The 27,157-nt window shown below is 38.1% G+C and overlaps 2 protein-coding genes and 2 pseudogenes across 2 annotated transcripts; 3 read left to right on the top strand and 1 right to left on the bottom strand.

Annotated features, from left to right (window-relative positions):
• Positions 1 to 6: 6 nt before the first annotated feature.
• Positions 7 to 767, top strand: LOC127163132 (heat shock 70 kDa protein-like). The gene has a single exon (XM_051106191.1). The coding sequence runs from the start codon at positions 27 to 29 to the stop codon at positions 606 to 608; it is 582 nt and encodes a 193-aa protein (XP_050962148.1). The 5' UTR covers positions 7 to 26; the 3' UTR covers positions 609 to 767.
• Positions 768 to 10,045: 9,278 nt separating this feature from the next.
• LOC127158896 (heat shock 70 kDa protein) lies at positions 10,046 to 12,025 on the top strand. The gene has a single exon (XM_051101856.1). It carries the CDS (start codon positions 10,082 to 10,084, stop codon positions 12,023 to 12,025), a length of 1,944 nt encoding a protein of 647 aa, XP_050957813.1. The 5' UTR covers positions 10,046 to 10,081.
• A 1,141-nt stretch (positions 12,026 to 13,166) lies between these two features.
• LOC127158887 (heat shock 70 kDa protein-like) lies at positions 13,167 to 13,888 on the bottom strand (annotated as a pseudogene).
• Positions 13,889 to 16,996: 3,108 nt separating this feature from the next.
• On the top strand, positions 16,997 to 18,964 carry LOC127163130 (heat shock 70 kDa protein 1-like; annotated as a pseudogene).
• Positions 18,965 to 27,157: the final 8,193 nt, after the last annotated feature.

Below are 27,157 nucleotides of genomic sequence, written 5' to 3'. Positions count from 1 at the left end.
TCCAGGTCTATGAGGGCGAGAGGGCCATGACAAAAGACAACAACCTGCTGGGTAAATTTGAGCTGACAGGAATCCCACCTGCACCACGTGGAGTCCCGCAGATTGAAGTGACCTTTGACATCGATGCCAACGGAATCCTAAACGTGTCAGCGGTGGACAAAAGCACTGGAAAAGAGAACAAAATCACCATCACCAATGACAAGGGCAGACTGAGTAAAGAGGAGATTGAGAGGATGGTGCAGGAAGCAGATAAGTACAAAGCAGAAGATGATCAACAAAGAGAGAAGATTTCTGCCAAAAACTCTCTGGAGTCTTACGCCTTCAACATGAAGAGCAGTGTGGAAGATGAGAAACTGAAAGGCAAAATCAGTGAGGATGACAAGAAGAAAGTTATTGAGAAGTGTAACGAGGTCATCAGCTGGCTAGAAAACAACCAGCTGGCTAATAAGGACGAGTTTGAACATCACCTGAAGGAGCTGGAGAAAGTCTGCAATCCAATCATCACTAAACTGTACCAGGGAGGGATGCCAGCTGGAGGATGTGGAGCTCAGGCACAAGCAGGATCAGGGACCAGTGCTCAGGGGCCAACTATTGAAGAGGTGGATTAAAACACCTCAGGATCTGAATGGTGCAGGGACTGATAAAACTGAAAAAAGGCTTGAAATTTAAGAAGTGATTTTAAATAATATATCTTTCATGTTTTTGTACTGTTACATGTTGATGAATGATGTTGTGAAACTGTAAATAAAATTATTTTACATTTTGTAGTTCTATAGTTCTGTTTTTTTTTTTAGATTAGATACTTTATTGATCATTTACAGGAAATTACATTTTCACAGCAGCTTCAACACACAAAACACAGCACCACACATAACAAGTCATTTCCAACTCTACAAATCTACAATATAAAAGTGAAAGAGTAAAGTGCAAATAATGATGTGAGTACAAAACTAGACTGTACTAGGTCTTTACTATATATACAGTATCAGTATTTCTTATTAACACATTAAACATTGTGAAAGCTGTTGATAAAAAGGTCTTCCTGCTGTGCTCGGATTTGCATTTTGGTGCAATCAGTCTGTGACTGAAGGTGCTGCTGAATGGATGTGAGGGATTGTTCATTATAGATCTAAGCTTAGGGTATTCTCCCCTCTGAACGGTCCATTTGGACTAAAGCATGTTAATCAAAACATGCCACATCACAGAAAATACAACCTCAAGAATTAAATTAAATATAAATAAATGTTACAGATTAATCTGCCCTCTAGTCTTTGCCCGCTTCAGTTTTATTTTTGTTTAACTTTTATTTTTAGAGTTCAGTGGTAAAATAAGTGTTATCATTTATTTAAATAAAAATAAAACAACTAATTTACCGGTACTCAAAATGCATTTTCATGATTCCAAAACTTCAAATAAAAATAGTCACAAATTAATTTTAGTTTTAGAACTTTACATACATTACAAATGAAAATGCAAATGGCAATAAAACTAGACTGTGCTAAGAAATGTATCAGCTAAATATCTTTAAATGATATACCAGTTAGCACATTAAACTTTGGCAGCCCTAAAATACTACAGCTAAAATAAAATTTAAATAACCAAACTAGAAACACACAAACACAGACACACTAACAAAATAAAATAAATAAATAACACCGAAAGTAAAATTAGGGATGTATAACAATTCGTGAATAATGAATGATCTACAACAAAACAGAACGAGTTTTGGTGATAAGTAAACGAATATTTAATACTATAATACTAATTTCACACTACAGGTAACATTAAAAGTGCAAAAAGTTAATCAGAAATATACATTTACACACAGTCTGACCAAACGCAACTTTCAGACGCCATCTTTATTTTTTTTTTAGCTCAACCATCATGTAATGGAACGCACTGGATTGTGGGATATCAAAGGCAGCGAAGGTTACATCTATGCTTTCAAAAATTGATCAGATGAAGGTATCTCATGAGACAGTAAGCTAACTTTGTATTTGGACGTGCCTTGATGCCAAGACAAGGCAAGATGAGCATTTGAGATTAAAAAGTATATAAATTGTATTCTTTTAATAAAAATAACCGATCGTTTCGCTTCTTCCTCGGCTGGAATTATTTACAACCGCATTTTGGATCATTTGAAGCTGCATTTAAACTGCATTATGGAATTTAAAAATCGGGGCACAATACCAGTCCATTATATGGAGAAAAATGCAGAAATGTTTTCCTCAAAAAAACATAACGACTGAAGAAAGAAAGACATGAACATCTTGGATGACAATTTGTTATAGTGAAAATTTCTTTTTGTTTTGAAGTAATTAAAACCCACAGCTTTAGTATTAGTAGAGAGACGTTGAACGTGGGCAGGATGTTCTCATGCAGTCGTGCTCTCACAAATGCATTCAAATAAATGTAATCTTACTGTGCTTTTATCTGTATCTGATTTATTAACTGATTAACTAGGTTAACTAGGTCATTTGTGTGAGTCATGCATGCATTAAGTTTTTTTAAACTCTTTATATTTCAATACACAACAGTGCTGAACTTTGACTTTTTTAAACTGTTACATTAGTGATTTTCTAATGTCTAAATATAAATCCAAAAGTAAAATGTGAAAATAACTGTATTGGAATCAGCAAATGAACCAATGAAATGTTTTGACCAGGCAGCAGAAATCTTCCACTTAAGCATGGCACATTTCCCAAGAATTATCTACTTGAATTTAAATAAATAAATAAATAAAACTTCTTTAAAGTGAAGTTTTACATTTACTCTTCCAATTGTAAATATGTATAAAAATATGCATATTTTTTGCCACCCTTTGCCACCACAATTATAAAATCCTGGACACGTTCCTGCATATGATGATCTACAATAACAGTTAGACAGGCCTAAAATTCCAATTAATTGGATGTTAAAATAAAACATGTTGTGTTCACTAACTTATTTCAGTTTGGGGTAAAGCTTCCCCATCCAGGATTTAAAGTATAGTATTAAGTGGGCTTCCAGAAGACCCATCAGATCAGATCTACACCTATACTATAGACATTCATTCATCAGTTTTTACATGAGTGGAAACTCATTGTCAGGTCAACACCTACCTAATTCCTTGTGCTATTCTGCATGGAAAATGTTTTGGTAATAGCTAAATTAATAAATTAAAAAGGAAGGTGATGTCACAAGGTGCTCACCTTTAGTTCTTCTTTTTTTTTTTAAGAGTATTTCAAGATTTTTCTTTGGTGAGTATGACAAGGCTGAAAACAGACAAAAAAGAAGACATTAACCATTTATCTTTTTGTTTGAAATCTGTGTTGTCACACTTATTGGGCTTTGTATAGTGAATGTTGACGTCTGTGGCGTCTGACTGTTTCTGTCGCATGATGTTGTCACACTTATCAGTGAAAAATCTATTCACCTATGCTACTGTATGTTGCACTGACTCACTACTAAACTAGGATACTTGCCATAACATTATTTCTGCCAAATTATAACATTAATGTTTTCATCAATATGATTTGTCTTCGAGTAACCAGGCCTTCTGAATGAGAACACATTTGTTTTTAATAAAAAAACAAAACGTCATTAACAATTTTCATTATCCATAGAAGACAATCATGCAGTTTTACCACATGCACACATTAACTAAATTAATTGCTTAATCTGTTCTGACAGACAAGTGGCAAGTCCTTAGGTTTAATTCACTACTTCAATAGTTGGCCCCTGAGCACCGGCCCCTGATTCACCACGTGCCTGAGCTCCACATCCTCCAGCTGGCATCTTCTAGAGCGTCAAGCTCCTTAATGGCTTTTGTGTAGACCTTCTGGAGCTCCTTCTGGTGGTCTCAGGGGGCCCTCAGTGTCAGGGCAAGGTGTAGGGGCACTTTTGTCAGCGAATAGGAATGGGAAAAGAGGCAACAGCAGAGGAGTATGGCCCTGGACCAAGTTGCCACCACCACCTGTCATTCTATACTGCCCGCAGGCTTGTCAGTGTTTGCATGCAGTTGGCCAGTTTATTGAACTGGCATTATCATATAAGGTTTCAGGATTTCAGAGAAGAGGAGGAGTTCCCACAGCAAAAGCTTTGCAATGTGAGTGACCACTTGAACCTTTTTTTTCAGTTTGGGGTGAAGCTCAATTTTAAAAAAAAAAAAAAAAGGCTTTGTTGTATTAAAATGTCAGAAATAGATAATATAAGGGGCTTTCCCACTGGAGAAACCTTTTCATAGTTCCTAGAACTATTGGTGGAAGTACCTGCTTTTTAGTGTGTTTGCCATCGCAATTTCAGTTCTAGGAACCTCGTCCGGCGAAACTAAATTGGCACCTACTTTTTTATTACACTTACTTGACGCTTGGCGTCCTCCATTCAACGGTTGTTGATATCTGTAAATGCTGCACATAAAGATGTTGCTGTCGGCCTCTTAAAATTTTTTCTGCCGGCGCGAATGCAGCTAGGAAAATGGCCTGAAGGGGATTTTGGTTCTCTAAGAACAAACCTACCTGCTTTTTCCTTGACCTAAGTTCAGTGCGAAAGCCCCTGTATGAAAATCTTGAATACAGCTTCAGTGTCAGTTAGTGTGTCACTGAATGAACATTTTGAAAGTATCTTCACATATTTTAAATTTGATGCATTAAATGAATAAGAATGAGAATTGCAACTAGATATAGATTTAATACACAATTTAAACATGCAGGTTTTGGTAATAGATAAATCAATATATTAAAAAAGCAAGATAATGTCAAAAGGTACCAATCTTGTTCCTTTTTTAAAGGAATATTTTTAGAATTATCTCTGGTGAGTGTGACAAAGCTAAAGACAGGTCAAAGAGTTAACAGTTTATCTTTTCGTTTGAAATATGTGTTGTCACGCTTATTGGGCTTTGTATAGGAAATGATAACATCTGTGGCATCTGACTGTCGCATGAGGTTATCACACTTATCAGTGAAAATATCTGCTCACCTACTCATTTGTTAGTTCCTCTAAACTAGGATATTTGTCATAAAACTATTTTTATGATTATAATTGTACTTAAATTAATGTTTTCATCAACATGACTTGTCTTTGAGACTGTAACCAGCTCTTCTAAATTGGAAAACACATTACATATGTTTCTATTAAAAAAAAAAAAAAAAAAAAAAAAAAAAAAAGTGTTCATTATCCATAAAAGATTTTTACATCTTTACAGTTTCACATATTAAATAACTAAAAGTGGCTACAAGTGGTCAAATAACAAAATGGTGTCATAAAATAAAAAGTTTGGGGTGTTGATTAATTAAACAGCTTTGCTTTATTAAAATGTCAGAAATTGAGAACGCCTCAAAATCATGAACATACATACAGTAGGCTACATTATATACAATGAGGAAAGATATGTATTAATTATAATATAAACTGAATAATGATTTTTAAAGTATCTTATTTCCTAATGTGTATAATTATGTATTGTTACATTTGACGCATTGAAAAAAATTAAGACCCCAGGCCCACAATAAAGTTGTTTACATTACAGTACATTTTCTTCCACTTGTATTACTGGAATTTCAGCTATATTTGCAATTACATCCAGATTTAATACACCCTTTATCCATGCAGCTTTAGAACAGTTTGTTGATTAATTAGATTGTCAATAATAGGGAACATCTATCCAGTCAGGTTTTGGTACTGATGCCACTGGTGTATTTACCAGCCTGTAAGTTCATTTAGTAGCTTTAGATAAACTGTTTATTTGTAATACATTCATAATCAAGGCACATAGGTGCCTTATTTGACAAACAATAATAATGGGAGAAATAAGCTACAAAATAACACCTTTAATACACTCAATAGTGACCTCTGTTGACAACAGAACAGAATGACAACTCCTGCAACAAAGTCTCCAAAGTTCCAGAATCATCTGTAGCTTTATTGTAAATCATACATACTCATTCCCACAGTCCTACAGAAATGTAAAATAAATAAAAACAAGTAAACAAGAAAAAGGAAAGGACAATTAAAACATATGAGGCACTAAAAAAATGTAGATCCCACTGGATCTCAGGGCCCTCTTGTTTTGACTGTTGTCTTTCTTGTGCTTCCTTTTAAATTCTTCAACAAAATGAATTATCATGCGGTTTTCAAAACTTTATACCTGAAAGGTCCTAACTTCAGTCCGAAAGTGGAAATCCATTGGAGGACCTTAATGAGCCTTCCCTCATGCTGTTCAAGAGTGTCAGAAAAAATTAAGCCATCAAGAAAAACTATGACCTGCAAATTCAAACTTGCCATGACTTTCACCATAAATCTTTGAAACGTTGCAGGAAGATTTGTCAGTCCTTGTAGTAAATGCTGCTTTGGGACGGTCACTTTCTTCTACCTCCACCTGGTAGTATCCACTTTTGTAATCTAGGCCTGAAAACCACTTAGAGCCTGACAAGAAAGTAAATATCTCCTTGATGTTTGGAAAAGGATATGTGTCCCTTTTTGTCCGTTTATCAAGTTTGCAATAATTGGCCACCGTTCTCAAATTTTCTTCTCAAACCAGTATTATCCAAAAGATGCACAGACTTAATCCAGTCCACCACTGAACAGTTAGCGAGCACTCCCTTTGGCTGCAGGGTCCCACTGTGATCTGAAACATTTCAGATGATTACCTTTATTTCGTACACAAAGCTCTGCTTGTATCAGTTCACATTCTACAACTAAACCATGGGGAGTGTAATGCATCTAGGGCTCATCAACAGTCATTGTCTTGTTCATGCCACAATCTTTTACTCAACACACGCCGGTCACCTCACAATTTTCCCTTTTACTGAATGTTACAGACTTCCTGCCCAACAGTCTAACTTGTGTAGTGTGCTGTGCCCGTTTACAGGGTGTCAAAGTACTGTCACAATTGCAATAAGCAGCCATCAAATTGGCACTAATAGGCATATTCTGTAGGTACTCATTTCCCTGCAACACCTTACAATCTTGGACAGGATGACGGAGTACATTTGTACCCACTAGCAAGGGCAACTGGGCATTGTAGGCTTGATTAGCGCAGACCAATGCTAGCACAGCAATGACTGTTGCATCTGTTGCATAACCAGACTTGAGAAACTGTTTTGATGTATCTAATGTAGGGAACTATTTGTCCTGCAGTTGCCTCAACCTGAAGTAGGTCTCCCATACAGGTAATGCCCCAATGCTGTAAGTACTGCTTGTAGAAAGATTCGGCTGGTCGACTGGCAACACATGTTTAAACATGTAAAAGTGAACTTTGCATCCGATGACCCCTTTAAGGTTGTGTGCTGTACATCATACTCACACACTGTGGGGAAAGTTATGTTAATTGTGTTATAAGTGTATATGCACTGAATAAAAGTGTCTCAACATATTTTCTTAAGTATACTACATTTTCCACACAAAATAAATGAGGACACCCAGGCCATATGATCCATATTAAAGTTGTTCAATTACAGTATCATGTATAGCTTCTGAAAATTGTATTTCTGGAATTTAAAAATTCTAAATACGGCTACATCTAGGTTTAACATGTACTATTAATGTGTTATTATAATTTAGACAAGTTAACAGACTAATTAAATCATATTATTAATGGATCATTTAACAGTTAGTCAATGTGTAATGCAGGTTTCATAGAGCACTGATGCATTTAAAAGCCATAGTAGCATTAAATAAATTTACATTTGTAATAAATTCATAGAACCTGTTTTAAGTGCTGATATTGATCAGCATTTAAGAAAAATTAGCATGGCTTTGAAAGAAATATAAAATAACGGCCTTAATAAATAGAACTGGGACCTCTATTGATCACTCCCCTACTAACCAGCAAGACCAAACGACATATGGAATGCAAAAGCACATTAAAAAGTCCCAAAACTCCAAAAATCGCCAAACAGTATAGAAAAAAAGCTTGATAAACAAAAACAGTATGTTTAATTGCCTACAAAAGACACAAAAGCAACTCAACAATTGTGCCAACTTAAAGTAAAGTTCTGAAACGTGTAAACCGAAACTGATAGTAAGGCCTCCCATCGATCACGTGAAAACAGCACACGCCTCCAGACGCTGGGCTTGATTGGAAATTGTGCTGTGTGTTCGAAACATATTGGGATACCTCGGTGTCTTACATAACATCATAATACAAGGTAAGTTGAAAAATAATTAAAACCACCAATTACCAGTTACTAACATTTTATTATTACTATTACTATTATTTTTATTGTTGTTTTTGTTAATTTGTTTGTTTTGCCAATTAGGTTTAGCCACTTACTTTATACATGAACATATATTATACTTTATACATACTTAAACCACAAACATTATACATGAAGCAGTATAGAGTGCAACAGTCATTCCCCAGTCTGGTTAGATCTATTTCCCTCAAAATCCACAGTAGTCTTGGGTCCTGCCAAGGTTTCTTCCTCATATTTTTTAAATGTATTTTCTTGCAACTAATGTCTTGTTCTGGGAAAACAAAAATCTTTTATGTTCTTGATTCTCATGTGTTTTCTCAATTTCTCATCTCAATTTGTTTCTAATGTTCAATTCAATTGTAATTTTGAAACTTTTTTTTATCTGCCCCTTTCTTTAAACATGCACTTGTGTTTTATTTATTTGTTTATTTTTTTGTTTTTTCAAAGTTCAGTCATTTAAATATATATATATATATATATATATATATATATATATATATATATATATTTTTTTTTTTTTTTTTTTAAGCTATCTAAAGAATAACTTTCATTTCATTCTTCACAACTTCTGCTGCTTTTAAGCATTGTACAACAGGCTGTTGTCAACAGCTATCATGCCACAAAAGAATAAAAGAATAATTAGAATCAGAATTGGCCAAGTGCAGTGGTTCTTAACCCTGCGACCCCCCCACACAGCACATTTTGTATATTTCTCTTATTGCTTCAGAGGTTTGTTCCATTTGACTGTAAGTAGCCTGCGAAGTGGACATCACAGGATATTCCAGTTCGAAGGAAGCATATATGTTCCATTCAAAGGGCATTAATGTGTAAGAGAGCACACATACATCACAAAGACAACTATTTGATGTCTGCATTTACATCTGGAAGACATATTTATTAGAGTGTTTGTTCATCTGCAATACATCTATGTTTTCTATCAGATGTAAAATAGATGTCTATTAGATGTCTTATAAAGCCTTATAAAGATGTTTATCATTTAGAATGTATGTAAAACTGACACGGCAACAGATGCTTTCCAGATCAACTGATCTTTCACAGACATCTTGCAGTTATGCGTGTGCAATCTGGGACATGCCTACTGTGCAAACGTCATGGTTACAGTTAAATAACCCTTCACACTTCAGTACTAAAGTTTTGTCTGTGCGTGTGAAGACACTGCAGGTAGTGCTGTAGCGCAAATCCGTGTTCTATGTATGGTCCATCTCTCGTTTAACGCATATGATTCAAATCACCTGATTCAAATGATCTTGTTAGAAGCTAGAGCTCCATGAGTTAACTGTGTTCCGATTGACATGGACCCTACATAGTGGGGTCAGTTTAATTTTGTAAACTGATCAAAAATAATAAATTATAAAATATATTTTCGGTATAATTACTTATCCAATAAATTTGATCTTAATGTGTTTTTCCAGACCACAACTCTGCTTATCTTGTTACTTGTAGGTCCAGCCCAAACTCACGTCACTGGTTGAGCAAGGTTTTGACAATTATGTGCAGAATTCTTTGCAAGCATCACTCAGTAATGTAGGCCTATGTTTTAGTAGGTGTCATATACTTTAGCATCATGGTGTGTTTGCAGTATGCAAAGAGTAAAAAACTAAATGACTGAGAATTGACAAGAACATTAAATAGATTTAGTGTTAATATAGGTGGGTTAACAGATATTACCTTGTTGGAGTTGATGACCCTGCTTCACTTTCGATATGGCTCACTAATTACAGTGCATTTACCATGCTAGGAGAAAACTGAGAAGCTTAGCAAAACTTTGCAGTAAAGTTTAACAGCAAAATAACATTAATGGTGAAAATGGGTGAATTTTCATTGCAGTGATATTGTTGTTTCTTTTTCTTTTGTTGAATACAGGTAGACATAAAAAGAAATCAAAAATGTCATCTGCAAAAGGAGTTGCTATTGGAATTGACCTGGGCACCACCTACTCCTGTGTGGGGGTGTTTCAGCATGGGAAAGTGGAGATCATCGCCAATGACCAGGGAAACAGAACAACACCCAGCTATGTTGCCTTTACAGACACTGAGAGGCTCATTGGAGATGCAGCTAAAAACCAGGTGGCCATGAACCCCAACAACACCGTGTTTGATGCTAAGAGGCTGATCGGCAGGAAGTTTGATGACCCAGTTGTGCAGCCTAACATGAAGCACTGGTCTTTCCAAGTTGTCAATGATGGTGGAAAGCCAAAAGTTCAAGTTGAATACAAGGGCGAAAACAAGACATTTCATCCTGAAGAAATTACTTCTATGGTCCTGGTGAAGATGAAGGAGATTGCTGAAGCTTATCTGGGGCAGAAGGTGACAAATGCAGTTATCTCAGTTCCTGCCTGTTTCAATGACTCCCAGAGACAAGCGACTAAAGACGCTGGAGTAATCGCTGGACTGAATGTCCTCAGAATCATCAACGAGCCCACAGCTGCAGCCATTGCCTACGGCCTTGACAAAGGCAAAGCTTCAGAGCGCAACGTCCTGATCTTTGACCTGGGCGGAGGCACTTCTGATGTCTCCATCCTGACCATTGAAGATGGCATCTTTGAGGTGAAGGCCACAGCTGGAGACACTCATCTGGGTGGTGAAGACTTTGACAACTGCATGGTGAATCACTTTGTTGAAGAATTCAAGAGGAAGCACAAGAAGGACATCAGTCAGAACAAGAGGGCCCTGAGGAGGCTGCGTACAGCATGTGAGCGAGCCAAGAGAACCCTCTCGTCCAGCTCTCAGGCCAGCATTGAGATCGACTCACTGTACGAGGGCATCGACTTCTACACGTCCATCACCAGAGCTCACTTTGAAGAGATGTGCTCAGACCTCTTCAGAGGAACACTTGAGCCTGTGGAAAAAGCCCTGAGAGATGCCAAGATGGACAAGTCTCAGATTCATGACATTGTTTTGGTTGGTGGATCAACAAGAATTCCAAAGATCCAGAAGCTTCTGCAGGATTTCTTCAACGGCAGAGACTTGAACAAGAGCATCAATCCAGATGAGGCAGTGGCTTATGGTGCTGCGGTCCAAGCCGCCATCCTCATGGGAGACACATCTGGAAATCTCCAGAACCTGGTGCTGCTGGATAAGACTCCACTTTCCTTGGGTATCGAAACTGCAGGTGGAGTCATGACGGCCCTCATTAAACGCAACACCACCTTTCCCACAGAACGCACCCAGACTTTCACCACCTATTTAGACAATCAGCCCAGTGTCAAGATCCAAATCTATGAGGGAGAGAGGGCCATGACAAAAGACAACAACCTGCTGGGTACATTTGAGCTGACAGGAATTCCACCTGCACCACGTGGAGTCCCACAGATTGAAGTGACATTTGACATGAACTCAGATGGAATCCTAACTGTGTCAGCGGTGGACAAAAACACTGGAAAACAGAACAAGATCACCAATGACAGGGGCAGACTGAGTGAAAAAGAGATTGAGAGGATGGTGCAGGAAGCAGACAAATACAAAGCAGAAGATGATCAGCAAAGAGAGAGAACTGCTGCCAAAAATGCCCTGGAGTCTTACGCTTTCAACATGAAGAGCAGTGTGGAAGATGAGAACCTGAAAGGCAAGATCAGTGAGGATGACAAGAAGAAAGTTATTGAAAAATGTAACGAGGCCATCAGCTGGCTAGAAAACAACCAGCTGGCTGATAAGGAGGAGTATGAAGATCAACTGAAGGAGCTGGAGAAAGTCTGCAATCCAATCATCACTAAACTGTACCAGGGAGGGATGCCAGCTGGAGGATGTGGAGCTCAGGCAGATGGAGGATCAAGCACCGGTGCTCAGGGGCCAACTATTGAAGAGGTGGACTTAAAACATCTCAGGATGTGAATGGTGCAACGACTAATAAAACTCTTCTCTTTGACTCTTATGATTCCTTTCCATATAATGCTCACACCTTATGCAGTTACTCCAGTTTACTCTATTTTGCTACTAAAAAAGTGGTCAGCTTGATATAACTTAGCCAGTATGTTTTTACTTAAATTTTCTAAGAAATTTTCTAAGTGGTTTTAAATGATTTATCATTCTTGGTTTTTCCTGTTACTTGTTGAAAAATGCTGTGGTGAAACTGTACATAAAATTGTTAACATTTTAAATTGTGTAGTTGTACTCTTTTTTGCAAATGCATTCTAGAAGTAAATATAAGTACAGTTACATACAATTTCTTCAGGTGGAATTCACCAACAAGACAAAGGCAGTATCCTTATATTACAGGCTTTGTAACATCATGGATAGAAGATAAATTGATATCAAAATGTCTAGAGGCTACTTCCAACCATAATTAACTGTCTTCTTAATATGGAACACATATACTGCTCATTAACCAACTAAATATACAGACACTAGAATACTTGTAAAATAAATGGTAGTAAAAAGCATTAAATCCTTGTAATCAACCACTAGGTTAAAGTGTAAAGCAGAAAAACATGGCAACAAATGTGCACAAATGTGTTCACAAGTACACCAATGGTAAAGTCTGAAATTCTAATTGCAGCTACATCTAGATTTAATACACCATTTAAACATGCAGCTTCAGAACAGTTTCTTCATTAATTAGCCTAAATTGTCATTAATAGGGATATTAATGGGATTTTATGGGATATAAAGGAATATTAATATCTACCCAGTCAGGTTTTGGTACTGAGGGCACTGGTGGATTTCACAGCCCATAAGTTCATTTAGTAGCTTTAGCTAAATTGTTCATTTGTAATCATAAAGACACATAGTAGTAATTTGTGCCATAATTTTTTGAGAAACAATAATAATAGAAGAAATAAGCTACAAAATAACACCCTTAATACAGTTAACCGTGACCTCTGTTGACAACAGAACAGAATGACTCGTGCAACAAAGTCTCCAAAGTTCTAGAATCATCTGTAGCTTTATTGTAAATCATACATACTCATTTCCACAGTCATACATACATTTTAAAACAAATAAAAACAGGTAAATAATGAAAAGGAAAGGAAAATGAATGAGCCTTACTTGCATGAATATAACCTTACTTCAATGTTTTCATCAACATGATTTGTCTTGTAGTCTGTATTGCATTGTATTTGCATCTTTACAGCATATACATCTTGACTAAATTAAAGTGGTTTACGTTTAAATAAAAAAACAGGAACATAAGGACAGCAATGTCATATTTACCAAAAAATATCCTTGATCAAATTCGAGTTCTGACAGACAAGTGACAAGTACCATAACTTTAATCTATCTCTTCAATAGTTGGCCCCTGAGCACTGGCCCCTGATACTCATGTCCCTGAGCTCCACATCCTCCAGCTGGCATCCCTCCCTGGTACAGTTTAATGATGATTGGATTGCAGACTTTCTCCAGCTCCATTTGCTAATGTTCGTACTCCTCCTTGTCAGCCAGCTGGTTGTTTTCTAGCCAGCTGACGGCCTTGTTACATTTCTCAATAACTTTCTTCTTGTCATCCTCACTGATTTTTTCTTTCAGTTTCTCATCTTCCACACTGCTCTTCATGTTGAAGGCGTAAGACTCCAGAGAGTTTTTGGCAGCAATCTTCTCTCTTTGCTGATCATCTTCTGCTTTGTACTTATCTGCTTCCTGCACCATCCTCTCAATGTCCTCTTTACTCAGTCTGCCCTTGTCATTAGTGATGGTGATCTTGTTCTCTTTTCCAGTGCTTTTGTCCACCGCTGACAGCAGTGGTGACAAGGCTCCATTTCAAGTGTACCTCTTCACAGACTACCTGCCCTGGCTGTTTCCGCTATCACGCCCAGTTGCCTGCACCACTGTGAGGCACTAGAGGGCGTTCCTGTGTGGTCTTGTGTTTTTGCCTGTTGTTTTGGTCACAGACTCCATTTCCCCTCATGCTGTGTTTTTAATTAGTGTCTACCTGGTTCAGCTGTGTTCCATTTTCTGTTTGGTCCTGTGTTGGTGTATATTAAGCCCTATTCTGCCATTGTCTGTGGTGAGTTGTTAATAAGTGTTACTGTCTGTGTCTCCTGTGAACCGGTCTTGGTTTTGTCATGTATTTTGGACATATATCTCTGTGTTATCATTAAAGGATCTTAAACTGCATTTGGACCCACTGCCTGTTGCCTGCTTGTGCTTAATCATAACAACCGCATTGAATCATTGTTCACTGATAAATAAAAACAGTATGTTCAATTGCATAAAAAAGACACAAAAGTAACACCATAATTGTGTCAACTTACTTGGTGTGAAGTTCCGCCCTGTGAAAAGGGAAACAGAAAGTAAGGCTCCGCATATCATTGATCACATGAAAACAGCACACACCTACAGTAGATGCTGGGCTTAATGGAAATTTTTGCTGTGTGCTCAAAACATATGGTAATGCCTCGGTGTCACTAATACAAGGTAAGCTGAATAATAATTAAGACTACTAATTACCAATTAGATAGATAGATAGATAGATAGATAGATAGAATTATAATTCTGCTTTAATATTTACTACTTTGTTGTGTTGTACATTTATAAAATTATATTTAATTTTAATTAAATATAATTTAATTTATATTTATATTTAATTTAAATTATATATAAATGTGTCTAAGGAATAACTTCTGTAAAACATAACTTTTATTTAATACTTCACAACTGCTGCTGATTTTAAGCATATAATAGGTTGTTATCAACAGCTATAATACCACAAAAGAATAACATACACTTCAGTTTATGACAGCTCTAAGGAAGACAGCAGTGATCTAGACAGTTTAATTTTGTCAGCTGGAGAAAAAGTAATAAATAAATAGGACCTTTTCATTATAATTACCTATATAATAGATGTTCAGCAGTTATTGTGTCTTTGCATACCACAAATTATATTATAGGTAGGCCCAACCCAAACTCACACCACTGGTTGAGCAAGGTTTTGACAATTACATGCAACACTCTTTGCAAGCATCACTCAGTAATTGTCGCCCTGGAATTATAAGGTTCTATCTGCAATCTGAGCACTTTTGAGATACTGAGCTTCAAAGATTTGCGTTCTATAGACTTTTGTAGATAGAACCATTTTTGTGTTCTAATAAAAGGCCAAAAATTTACACAGCTTACAAAAGAAACATCATATAATGTAAATAAGTTGTCACCGAATAAAAAAATGTGAATAACTCAATTTTGACAAAAATGTCAGATAGAACCTTATAATTCTAAGGCGACGTAATATAGGCCTATGTTGTAGTAGGTGTCATAAAAAGCATCGTTTCATTTGCCTATGTAAGTCGGCTCTAAGCGGCATTTCATCAGAAACTTTCTTGTTGTGACGGAACGACTACCTCCCCTTATTATCATCACCTGTCCCTTAAATCCCCGTTCTTCACAAGGTTCCCAACAGGAGTTTGTGTGTGAGAGAGGACGGGTGTGGTAACTGTCAGGGCCGGCGCTCCGTAACGAGGCACACTTAAAAATGGAGCTTTGTCACCACTGCAGTTACATGCAGAGTGCGTCTCTCCTCGAGAGACCGGCCTCATTCCCCGAGCATGCACGCTGGTGTCCTTGTGGGTCCAGAAAGAGAGGTTGGAGGGACTCCCGTGCCTTCAGAGATGTGAGCCGTAAGACCCACAGTATAGATCACAGAGAATGCAAAACTGCGGACAGGCTAGGATGCTGGGTCACTATTCCACTCAAGCACATAGGGCCAAGGAAAACGAGCCGCTAGGACGAAGCTGCTGGAGCCCGCTCCTTACCTGGACACTTCTATCTGAACACTGCCTAATTCCTCAAACCAATGAGGACATCAGATATCCTATTATATATATTCTGCGCAAGAGAGTTTTATTGGAGGATGAGGAAATGGAAGGAAGCCCTGCCCACACTCCTGTCACTGGGGGTGAGCTGCAACTGGACGTTCTTAAAGAGGATAATTTCCTGTATGTTATGTCCAGTCCTGAATCTCTTGTTGTCCTGTTGGTTCCGTCAAGCCCTTAATCCCCTGTGAGCTCCTGGTTTCATCCAGCTCTGAATGATCCTGTTGTATCACTGGTTACATCCAGCACTGAATCTTCTGTGGTCTTGCTGGTTAGTTTAAGTCCTGAATTTCCTGAATATTCTGTGTCTCCTGAGTTATCACTTAGCCTCCCTCTTTAGTCTCCTCTCCAAAGGACAGATAGTTTCTCAGCCCTGTCTCCGCTGATTACTCCTCAGCCCCTCAGCTGTCCTTCAGTCAGCACCATCTCGCTTTGGGTCTTCCAGTCCTCAGCTTTGTCTTGGAGTGAGGATCCTCTCTCTCCTCGGTCGCTCTGGCGCGGTCTTCCAGGTCCCCACCGGAACGAGCCGCATGAGCTGTCGACTCCGCCTTGGTCCTCTGGAATGTTGGTGTTTGGCTCTTTGGCTCTCTGTCTCCATCCCTGACTTCTCTTCCATTGACTATGCCTTCGTCAGATGGCCAACTGGTGTTGTCAACCTTATCTCCCCCTATGGCTCCTCCCTCCGTCAACGCTGTGGGCTGTCACTCTGCTCTGCTCTGGGTCTGCTGCAGCAGGCATCTTCCAAGCTGTCGTCCGCCTGTTTCCAGTGTTCCGTCGCCTGGTAACGCCATCCCTCTGCCTGTTCTTGTTGCCATCCCTTCGCCATCTCCTCGCCTACCTCCAGAACCCTCACTGTCCCAGGTCCTCTGTTTGTTTATTGTTACGGCACGAGGTTGTGCCTCCTGGAGGGGAGGTGTGATGTCACTATTATATTCAGTTGTTTTAGTTTTTAAGTTCTTCCTATCACCTAAAAGTTTAACTGCTGAGTTTTATGGTAAAAATCTGTGATTTTTCATTGTAATGATTTTGGTGTTTCTTTTGCTTTGTTGAATACAGGTGGACATAAAACAAAATCAAATATGTCATCTGCAAAAGGAGTTGCTATTGGAATTGACCTGGGCACCACCTACTCCTGTGTGGGGGTGTTTCAGTGTGGAAAAGTGGAGATCATCGCCAATGACCAGGAAACAAAACAACACCCAGCTATGTTGCCTTCACAGACACTGAGAGGCTCATTGGAGATGCAGCTAAAAACCAAGTGGCCATGAACCCCAACAACACCGTGTTTGATGCTAAGAGGCTGATCGGCAGGAAGTTTGATGACCCAGTTGTGCAGTCTGACATGAAGCACTGGTCCTTCCAAGTTATCAATGATGGCGGAAAGCCAAAAGTTCAAGTACAATACAAAGGAGAAAACAAGACATTTCATCCTGAAGAGATTGACTCTATGCTTCTGGTGAAGATGAAGGAGATTGCTGAAGCTTATCTGGGGCAGAAGGTGACAAATGCAGTTATCTCAGTTCCTGCCTGTTTCAATGACTCCCAGAGGCAAGCGACTAAAGACGCTGGAGTAATCGCTGGACTGAATGTCCTCAGAATCATCAACGAGCCCACAGCTGCAGCCATTGCCTACGGCCTTGACAAAGGCAAAGCTTCAGAGCGCAACGTCCTGATCTTTGACCTGGGCGGAGGCACCTCAGGTGTATCCATCCTGACCATTGAAGATGGCATCTTTGAGGTGAAGGCCACAGCTGGAGACACTCATCTGGGTGGTGAGGACTTTGACAACCGCATGGTGAATCACTTTGTTGAAGAATTCAATAAGAGGAAGCACAAGAAGGACATCAGTCAGAACAAGAGGGCCCTGAGGAGGCTGCGTACAGCATGTGAGCGAGCCAAGAGAACCCTCTCGTCCAGCTCTCAGGCCAGCATTGAGATCGACTCACTGTACGAGGGCATCGACTTCTACACGTCCATCACCAGAGCTCACTTTGAAGAGATGTGCTCAGACCTCTTCAGAGGAACACTTGAGCCTGTGGAAAAAGCCCTGAGAGACGCCAAGATGGACAAGTCTAAGATTCATGACATTGTGTTGGTTGGTGGATCAACAAGAATTCCAAAGATCCAGAAGCTTCTGCAGGATTTCTTCAACGGCAGAGACTTGAACAAGAGCATCAATCCAGATGAGGCAGTGGCTTATGGTGCTGCGGTTCAAGCCGCCATCCTCATGGGAGACACATCTCGAAATGTCCAGGACCTGCTGCTGCTGGATAAGACTCCACTGTCCCTGGGTATCGAAACCGCAGGTGGAGTCATGACGGTCCTCATCAACCGCAACACCACCTTTCCCACAGAACGCACCCAGACCTTCACCACCTATTTAGACAGTCAGCCCGGTGTCCTGATCCAGGTCTATGAGGGCGAGAGGGCCATGACAAAAGACAACAACCTGCTGGGTAAATTTGAGCTGACAGGAATCACACCTGCACCACGTGGAGTCCCACAGATTGAAGTGACCTTTGACATCGATGTCAACGGAATCCTGAACGTGTCAGCGGTGGACAAAAGCACTGGAAAAGAGAACAAGATCACCATCACTAATGACAAGGGCAGACTGAGTAAAGAGGAGATTGAGAGGATGGTGCAAGAAGCAAAAAAATACAAAGCAGAAGATGATCTGCAAAGAGAGAAGATTTCTGCCAAAAACTCTCTGGAGTCTTACGCCTTCAACATGAAGAGCAGTGTGGAAGATGAGAAACTGAAAGGCAAAATCAGTGAGGATGACAAAAAGAAAGTTATTGAGAAATGTAACGAGGCCATCAGCTGGTTAGAAAACAACCAGCTGGTCAATAAATATGAGTTTGAACATCAGCTGAAGGAGCTGGAGAAAGTCTGCAATCCAATCATCACTAAACTGTACCAGGGAGGGATGCCAGCTGGAGGATGTGGAGCTCAGGCAGATGAAGGACCAAGGTTCGGTTCTTCTGGGCCAACTATTGAAGAGGTGGATTAAAACATCTCAGGAACTGAATGGTACAGGGATAAAAAAATATTTTTTTTTGAGGCCTCATTCCATTATGATTCATTTTCCTCAATTGCTAACCCAGTATGTTCTACCATTGCACATTATATTAGTTCACTCTATTTTGCTGCTAAGTGTTCAAATTGATATTACTTGACATTTTCTAAGAAGTGATTTTAAATTTATCATCATTCATGTATTTACTGTCACATGTTGAAAAATGCTGTGGTAAAACTGTAAACAAAGTTGTTAAAACTGTGTCATCGTACTATTTTTTTAAATGCATACTAAAGCTAAATATAAGTACAGTTACCTAAGATTTCTTCAAATAAAATAACAGTAAAGGTGGAATTCAAAAAGACAAAAGCAGTATCTATATATTAAGGGCTTTGTCACACTATGGATATAAGCTAATTCAAAATGGCTACAGGTTATGAAGATACATATATAATATATACATATACAGACATCAGTTTTGAGTTTAATGTGCAGTTTATATAATGACTTTAAGCTAAAATAATTTCCTCACATTTATGCTGTAGTTCCTGACACAAGCAGCAGGGGTCAGCATGTCCTGACTGTAAAACAAACAACCGGACCTCATGTCTGCTGGAAAGCTTCTTAGTTGAACCCTAAAAAAAAAAAAAAAAGAATATGACATCATCTTCCTTGACCTTCATCCAAACACCCATCCAACACTAATTAACTGACTGCTTCAAGTCAAGTCACCTTTATTTGCATAGCGCTTTTAACAATACAGATTGTGACAAAGCGGCTGTACAGTATTAAATAGGAAATAGTGCATCAATAATGCAAAAGGGCAACAGTAAACACTCAATTTTCAGTTAAAGGCAGTTCATCATTTAATTCAATGATGTCATCATCCAGCTCAGTTCAGTTCAAATAGTATACGATATTGCTTAAAAATTAAGTGTCCCCAGCTAAGCAAGCCAGAGGCGACAGCGGCAAGGAACCAGAACTCCATCAGTGACAGAATGGAGAAAAAAAACCTTGGGAGAAACCGGGCTCAGTTGGGGGGCCAGTTCTCCTCCTGGCGTCTAGGTGAAGAGGTCTTCACTTGGGATCCATCTCCGCTGACATTCAGGGCTGTAGAGGTCATCTCTAGATGCTGATCCATCATCTGGGCTATGTACGGACTGGATCAGGGGTACTGCAGTGACCATCTGATCTGGATACAGACTGGATCTGGTGGTTAAGGTGACCTCTGAATAAGAAAGAAACAGACTAATATTAGCGTAGATGCCATTCTTCTTACCATGCAATGACTACATCGGGTGTTATGGGAAGTGTTCCCGGTTCCGGTTGACCTAATTAATGCAGCCTAACAATCCTTTAACGGATTTGAATTATAGAAATGTGTTAATGCGTTATGTGTAAACCAGGTTAAAGAGATGGGTCTTTAATCTAGATTTAAACTGACAGAGTGTGTCTGGATCCCGAACAGTGTTAGGTAGACTGTTCCAGAGTTTGAGCGCTAAATAAGAAAATGAGTTGATTTTGATATTCTAGGTATTACCAAACTGCCAGAGTTTTGCGAACGCAGCGGACGTGAGGGACTATAATGTGATAAGAGCTCGCTCAATACTGAGGAGCTAAACCATTCAAGGCTTTATAAGTAATTAGCAAGATTTTAAAATTTATACAATGTTTAATAGGGAGCCAGTGCAGTGTTAACAGAACCGGGCTAATATGGTAATATGGTATATACTTTCTGTTTCTAGTAAGAACTCTAGCTGCTGCATTTTGGACCAGCTGTAGTTTGTTTATTAAGAGAGCAGAACAACCACCCAATAAAGTTTTACAATTATCTAACCTTGAGGTCATAAATGCATGAATTAACATTTCGGCATTTAGATTTTTTAGTTTAGATATATTTTTGAGATGGAAAAATGCAGTTTTGCAAATGCTAGAGATGTGGCTTTCGAAGGAAAGATTGCTACTAAATAGCACACCTAGGTTCCTAACTGATGACGAAGAATTGACAGAACAGCTGTTAAGTATTAGACAGTGTTTTAGATTATTACACACGTAATAGGTTTTAGGTCCAATAATTAACCTCTGTTTTTTCAGAATTTAGCAGTAAGAAATTACTCGTCATCCAGTTACTGTTACATCCAGCAACTACATAATCCGTTAGTTTTTCAAAATTCGCCGGGTCATGAAGAAATATAGAGCTGAGTATCATCAGCATAACAGATAGCTAACACCATGTTTTCTGATGATATCTCCCAAGGATAACATGTAAAATGTAAAAAGTAATGGCCCTAGTACTGAGCCTTGAGGTACTCCATACTGCACTTGTGATCGATATGATACCTCTTCATTCACTGCCACGAATTGCTGGTGGTCAGATAAGTACGATTTGAACCATGCCAGCGCACTAATACCACTAACGCCAACATAATTTTCAAGTCTGTTCAAAAGAATGCTGTGGTCAAGCACTAAGATCCAGTAGCACTAACAGAGAGATACAACCACGATCGGACGACAAAAGCAGATCATTTGTAACTCTAATGAGAGCAGTCTCAGTAATATGATATGGTCTAAAATCTGACTGGAAATCCTCACAGACACCATTTTTCTGAAGGAAGGAACATAATTGTGAGTATACTATCTTCCTAAAAGGGAGATTGGTCTGTAATGAATTAATTTGTTGGGGTCAAGTTGTGGTTTTTTAATGAGAGGCTTAATAGCAGCCAGTTTAAAGGTTTTGGGGACATATCCTAATGACAATGACAAATTAATAATATTCAGAAGAGGACCTATGACATCTGGAAGCACCTCTTTTAGTAGTTTAGATAGAATAGGGTCTAACATACACGTTGTTGGTTTAGATGATTTAACAAGTTTACACAATTTTTCCTCTCCTATAGTACAGAATGAGTGGAATTGTTCCCCAGGAGATCTAAAGCACACTGTCTGATGCGATACTGTAACTGACGGCTACATGGTGACTATTTTATCTCTAATAGTATCAATCTTGGAAGTAAAGTAGTTCATATGGAACACACAGTCCATTACACACACGTTTAATTACTAATAGTGGAATTATGCAATTAATCTAAGAGCACAACACCATCTGGAGTTACTAAAGGGATACTGAATGTCAAACTGAAGAACACATTCCTAAGACGCACAAAAGTACATGAGATGACCCTTACTTTACAGCTCATATCCTATTTCAGTGTAACAAGAAGTTTGACGTTCAGTACATCCCCAAGAGTTAAAACAAGACAAGGACCACAGGTGACACTGTCCACCATGGCCACGTGACTGCAAGCATGTATAAAAGTGTTTATGCATACGAGTTATAAGTGGATGAACATTCAGAGAAAACAAGTGGTTTTGTTATGTATTTGTATTTAGGCAATTTTTCCACACTAAAACCACACTATAAAGAAAAGGAGAGATATGTATCAACAAGTTTTTGACTAAGCTTAACTTTCACTAAACCCAAAACATTATTTTAATTGAACTGAAGCCATTAGTTTAGTCATCAGTAACACATTCAACCGTCATTGTAACAGCTGCTGATGAGTTATAATGAGCACTGATTTAAGATGCTGATTAGGGCAATTATGTTGGCATCAGGCATGAGTGTCTCTGCTGTGACTGGAGCCAATAAACCACATGCATGAATGTGTCAGGAAGAGTGTGAACCCACCATGCGTGAAGTACAACATTTCAGGCCCTTTAAGTTTAAACCGTGTCCCTGGCATGACAAGGGCGGCCCTTTTGGGCTGAAGCCTGCCAATCATAACGATGCCCTACCACAGAAAATACAACCTCAAGAATGGAGAAACAATAAAAACATCAAAACATGAGCGGGACAGTAAAGAGGATCCGCATACATATATAGCATGGACACATGACATGCTTTTAAAAACATCCTGGTACATCTCCATGATCCCCACACATATACAATACATTTAGCTGTTTGTTTGTTCCATAGTAACACTAAATCTCATCCTAACTGTATGGGAACAAATACTGTAACCCTATAGTGGACAACTGCACCTTCTCATTTATTATTAGACTAATAGATGCCTGAATGTATTTCTATACTCACACCCATGCAGAATGCATGCTGTTTACCTCTAAGCTGATCCCGCCCAGTGCTGTTTACACATACTACAACCACATATAGATGCTTATGCTCATAAACCAACTGAATATACATACGCTTGAATATTTGTAAAATAAACTGTTGTAAACAGGATTAAATGTTTGTAATTGATCACCAGGTTTAATTATTTCCTATTAGCAGATAAAAAGGCAACTGAAAAGAGAATATGTACAAATGTCTACATTGTGTTTGGATCCCAGCTGGACAGCATTACAGTATGTCAGTGAGTGACACAGGTGTGCGTGAGTGTGTGAGTTCTAGACTTACAACCAGTCAACAATGTCACTGTAAACAAGCCTGTGGCAGCTGCTTCTCAGACTTCTGTCTTTCTGTCATGTTTCGGCATGCTCACATTTGGTGCTCATTCTCGCACAAAAATGCGTATAAACTTACATTTTACTATTGATAATGCTAAGGAAGATTTTGGTCAAAGTGCAACTAACTAATCTGATCACTATTGTTTAAAATTAAATGTAAATAACTGTAAAATTAATCTGCCCACTAGTCTTTGTAAACAAAAACACAAAACCATAAACAAAACATAAAATAAAAATGGTCATAAATTAATGTTAATTTTAGAACTTTATATACATTAAGCATGAAAATGCAACTGGCAATAAAACTAGCCTGTCCTAAGAAATTTAGCAGTTAAATATCTTTAAATGATACCAATAAGCTGGCAGCCTTAAAATACAATAAAATAAAATGTAAATAACCAAACTAGAAATACACACAAACACAAAATTAAAAGATGAAAGAAAAACTAAACTAAACTAAAATGACTTAAAATTAGCCAAAGGGATGTAACGATTCATTCAGCTTACGATGTGATACAATATTGATTGCTTTCGTGTTTTTTTTTTGTTTGTTTTTTTTAAATCAAAACGAGATTTAAAACCAATTATAAGGGAAAACGTGTCCTTTTAATATTACTTGGATAAAATCCTGCATATTTCTTTGTGAAATTAAAACACGTACACTCTAAAAAATGCTGGGTAAAATACAACCCAGCATTGGGTAAAATATGGACATACTCAGCAATTGGGTTGTTTCAACCCAACCTTCTGGGTAGTAACCCAACCGCTGGGTCAAAACAACCTCAATCGCTGGGTATGTCCATATTTTACAGAGCGCTGTTTTTAACCCAGCAGTTTTTAGAGTGTAAAATAACAAAACTAAAAACTTAAAAAAATAATAATAATAAATAAGCAAATAAATAACACAAAATAAATATCTATATATAAACAAACTAAGGCTTTGCCTGTGCTCTTTTCATTTAAAGTTAGAGGCAACCACTAATTTTAATCACAACCCAAACAAAGACTAGTTTTAAATCTAAATTAGATAGTATCATTTCGAAATATGAAGCAAAAACAGAATGGTCAGACTTTAATCTTGAAAGACTATACTACCATCTGCACAAAACAAAAACAGCAGACGGGCAAATTCACTCTCTGACAGCAGGTGGCGCCTATGGAATAGCAGAACAATATAAAGTTTCTTTGGTTACCCCTGCAAACAAAGCAGGGCCTCACTTATGAACACTGCTATAATGGAGGTAAAATTAAAAGAAAATACCATCTAAAAAATTCTAAAGACCGCCAATTCTCCCCTCACAGGTGCATTCTTATAAACTCATACCACCAATTTAACACATTTGTTTTGATTTTCAGCTAGCTCGGGGTATATCATTACATGTGTAAAGAAAATTGAAAATAAAATAGCAATGTGAACAAAATGAATAATTCAAAACTACAATAACCTTTCATATACTTATTAATGTGTAATATACTTTAATACTTATATATAAGGTTAATGTAGTTTTGAACATTGTCTATATAATAGCACATCTAGCAGGAGGAGCATCACCAGACACGAGGTGCACGTGCTCAGTCTACTGCTGCTGATGTTGTTGATGCTTATACAATGATTAGCTGCTACTGCAGCACATTGGTGGACTCGTTCACATAGGTGAAAACATCAAGGGTTGCTAAGCAACCATACTTTGTGGTTGGGCCTTGTAAGGCCAGAGCCTGCAGAAGAGCAAGAGGTCGACACCCCTAAAGCCGAACTAAATATAACCTGAAGGGGCCAGAGAGAGAGAGAGACCGAGAGAGAAAGACAGAGAGAGAGAGAGAGAGAGGTTATTGAGTGAGGGTGTTGGGTTTTCTTTGGGATATCCTTTGCCCTCTCTTCTTTCAAGAATACCCAAGGACAACCCTGCTATTATTAATAGTGATAAGAAGCTGTTCCCGTAGAAATGTTCCTTCACTGTAAAAGCTGATAACTGTTTTTTTCACAGCTGTGACATCTGACATACTCACTCAAAAGCATTCTCTTTCATCTGACAGCTCCCAACCACCCACATAAATAATGTTTGTGCCTGCCTTTATGACGGTCAGTGCATCTATTATTTCACAGAGTTGAGACGTGTCAAAACACATTAAATCATCAATGCTTTAAAATGTATGGAAGCCCGTTTCTGCCACAGGACATAAGATAATAATAATAATAATAGTAACTAACTGTTTTATGTCAATTCTGATATACTCACATAAACTCTGAATTGTGAGATATATTGAACTCACAATTGTGAAAAAAAAGTAAGAATCATGAGAAAAAAAGTTACATATTTTAGATTTATTTTATATTTATTCTATTCATCAGAATATTGAGACGTAAACTTAGAATCCTGATAAACTCAGAATTGAGAAAAAAAGGGTCAGAATTCTGAGTTTATATCTCACAATTCTGACTTTTTTTCTTAGAATTACACATTTACATCTCAGAATTATGTTTATATCTCACAGTTTTGACATTTTCTCAAAACTGCAAGAAACAAAGCCTGAATTGTAAAATATATATTTTTTTTCTCTGCAAGAGGCCTATAACCATATGTTACTGTTATATAACAAAATGTTTTAAGAGATTTGCTGCAAAGATAAAATGAGAAATACAATGTACAGTTTAACACTATAGAAATGTAAAATATAACGTGTGTAACCTAGCGCAGAAAAAATTAAACAATTTAATTTAATAATTTTAATTTAGATGTTGCCACATTTGGCGAATTTAAGGTAACATTTTTTAGGTTTCAGGAGCTTAACATTTATCAAAGCATGCAATACATCCCTTACTAATGTGGTTGTACAAAACATGATTGTTAAATGACATTAAAAAGTGCATTTCTGGGTTCATCTAGATGATCTTGAACGTATTCACGTGCCATCTGTGTGCGTGCTGTCTGTGTGCGTATATAGAGGCGTTAGTCATTAAAGACTGGATTACGGCACCATACTTTGGAGCCATAGATTCAAATAACCAAGAATAGGGACAGTGCTGAGAATTTAACACCATTCCAGTCCAACACCTGTCACACACTTGTTTGGCGCACACACATGTACACAACATACTGTACACGTGTGTAAGATGTGTAAAATCACACTAGCTTCTGCGGTGGCTAATACATTCACGTTCATTTATGAATTAAAATGTTTTAGGAAAAAAAGGCTACAGTGATCAGTAATGTCTTTGAAAATAATGCATTTGTTAGTGGCAGTTAACTAGAATTGACAATCTTCTTCTTTCTCTAATTACTCAAAAGCACATTGTTACTCTACTTCTAATCTATTTTTTTCATATTTGTTTCCCTAAAATACATTCTACACTTCTCTTACTCACCACTGTGTATATTTAACCTTCAATTCATCCTAGCATCTTGGCTTTCCCTGGTCCCTCTTCTCTTTCCCTTGATCCGTCTTCCTGTCATCAGCAGCGTCTCTGTATGTTCCCCGGGCCAAGTGCAGCCCTAAAAAGGAAGACACATACACAATGACAGAGCTACAGAAGGATAAATATACTCATAAAATGACCGAATGTTATTTCTTAAACCTGTCAGTTCCATGTGTCCCATCTCTCTCCACCACAACCTCAGACATCCTGTCGCCCTGTCAATCACTTCACCAGCAGAAGATCATCGCTGAATCAATTTCTCTCAGACTTCCTGTTTTTAAAATTGAAATGCTTTGTGCACTGTTATCTTGCACACCTAG

This window comes from Labeo rohita, chromosome 3 (assembly GCF_022985175.1).
Source record: "Labeo rohita strain BAU-BD-2019 chromosome 3, IGBB_LRoh.1.0, whole genome shotgun sequence".
Lineage (NCBI taxonomy): Eukaryota > Metazoa > Chordata > Actinopteri > Cypriniformes > Cyprinidae > Labeo > Labeo rohita.
Note: the sequence above shows the minus strand (reverse complement) of the source record. Positions and strands in the feature narration are given on the sequence as shown.

Excerpts from the sequence above, each read along its gene's own strand:
- LOC127163132 (XM_051106191.1), top strand. The coding sequence starts at position 27 with ATGACAAAAGACAACAACCTGCTGGGTAAATTTGAGCTGACAGGAATC.
- LOC127158896 (XM_051101856.1), top strand. The coding sequence starts at position 10,082 with ATGTCATCTGCAAAAGGAGTTGCTATTGGAATTGACCTGGGCACCACC.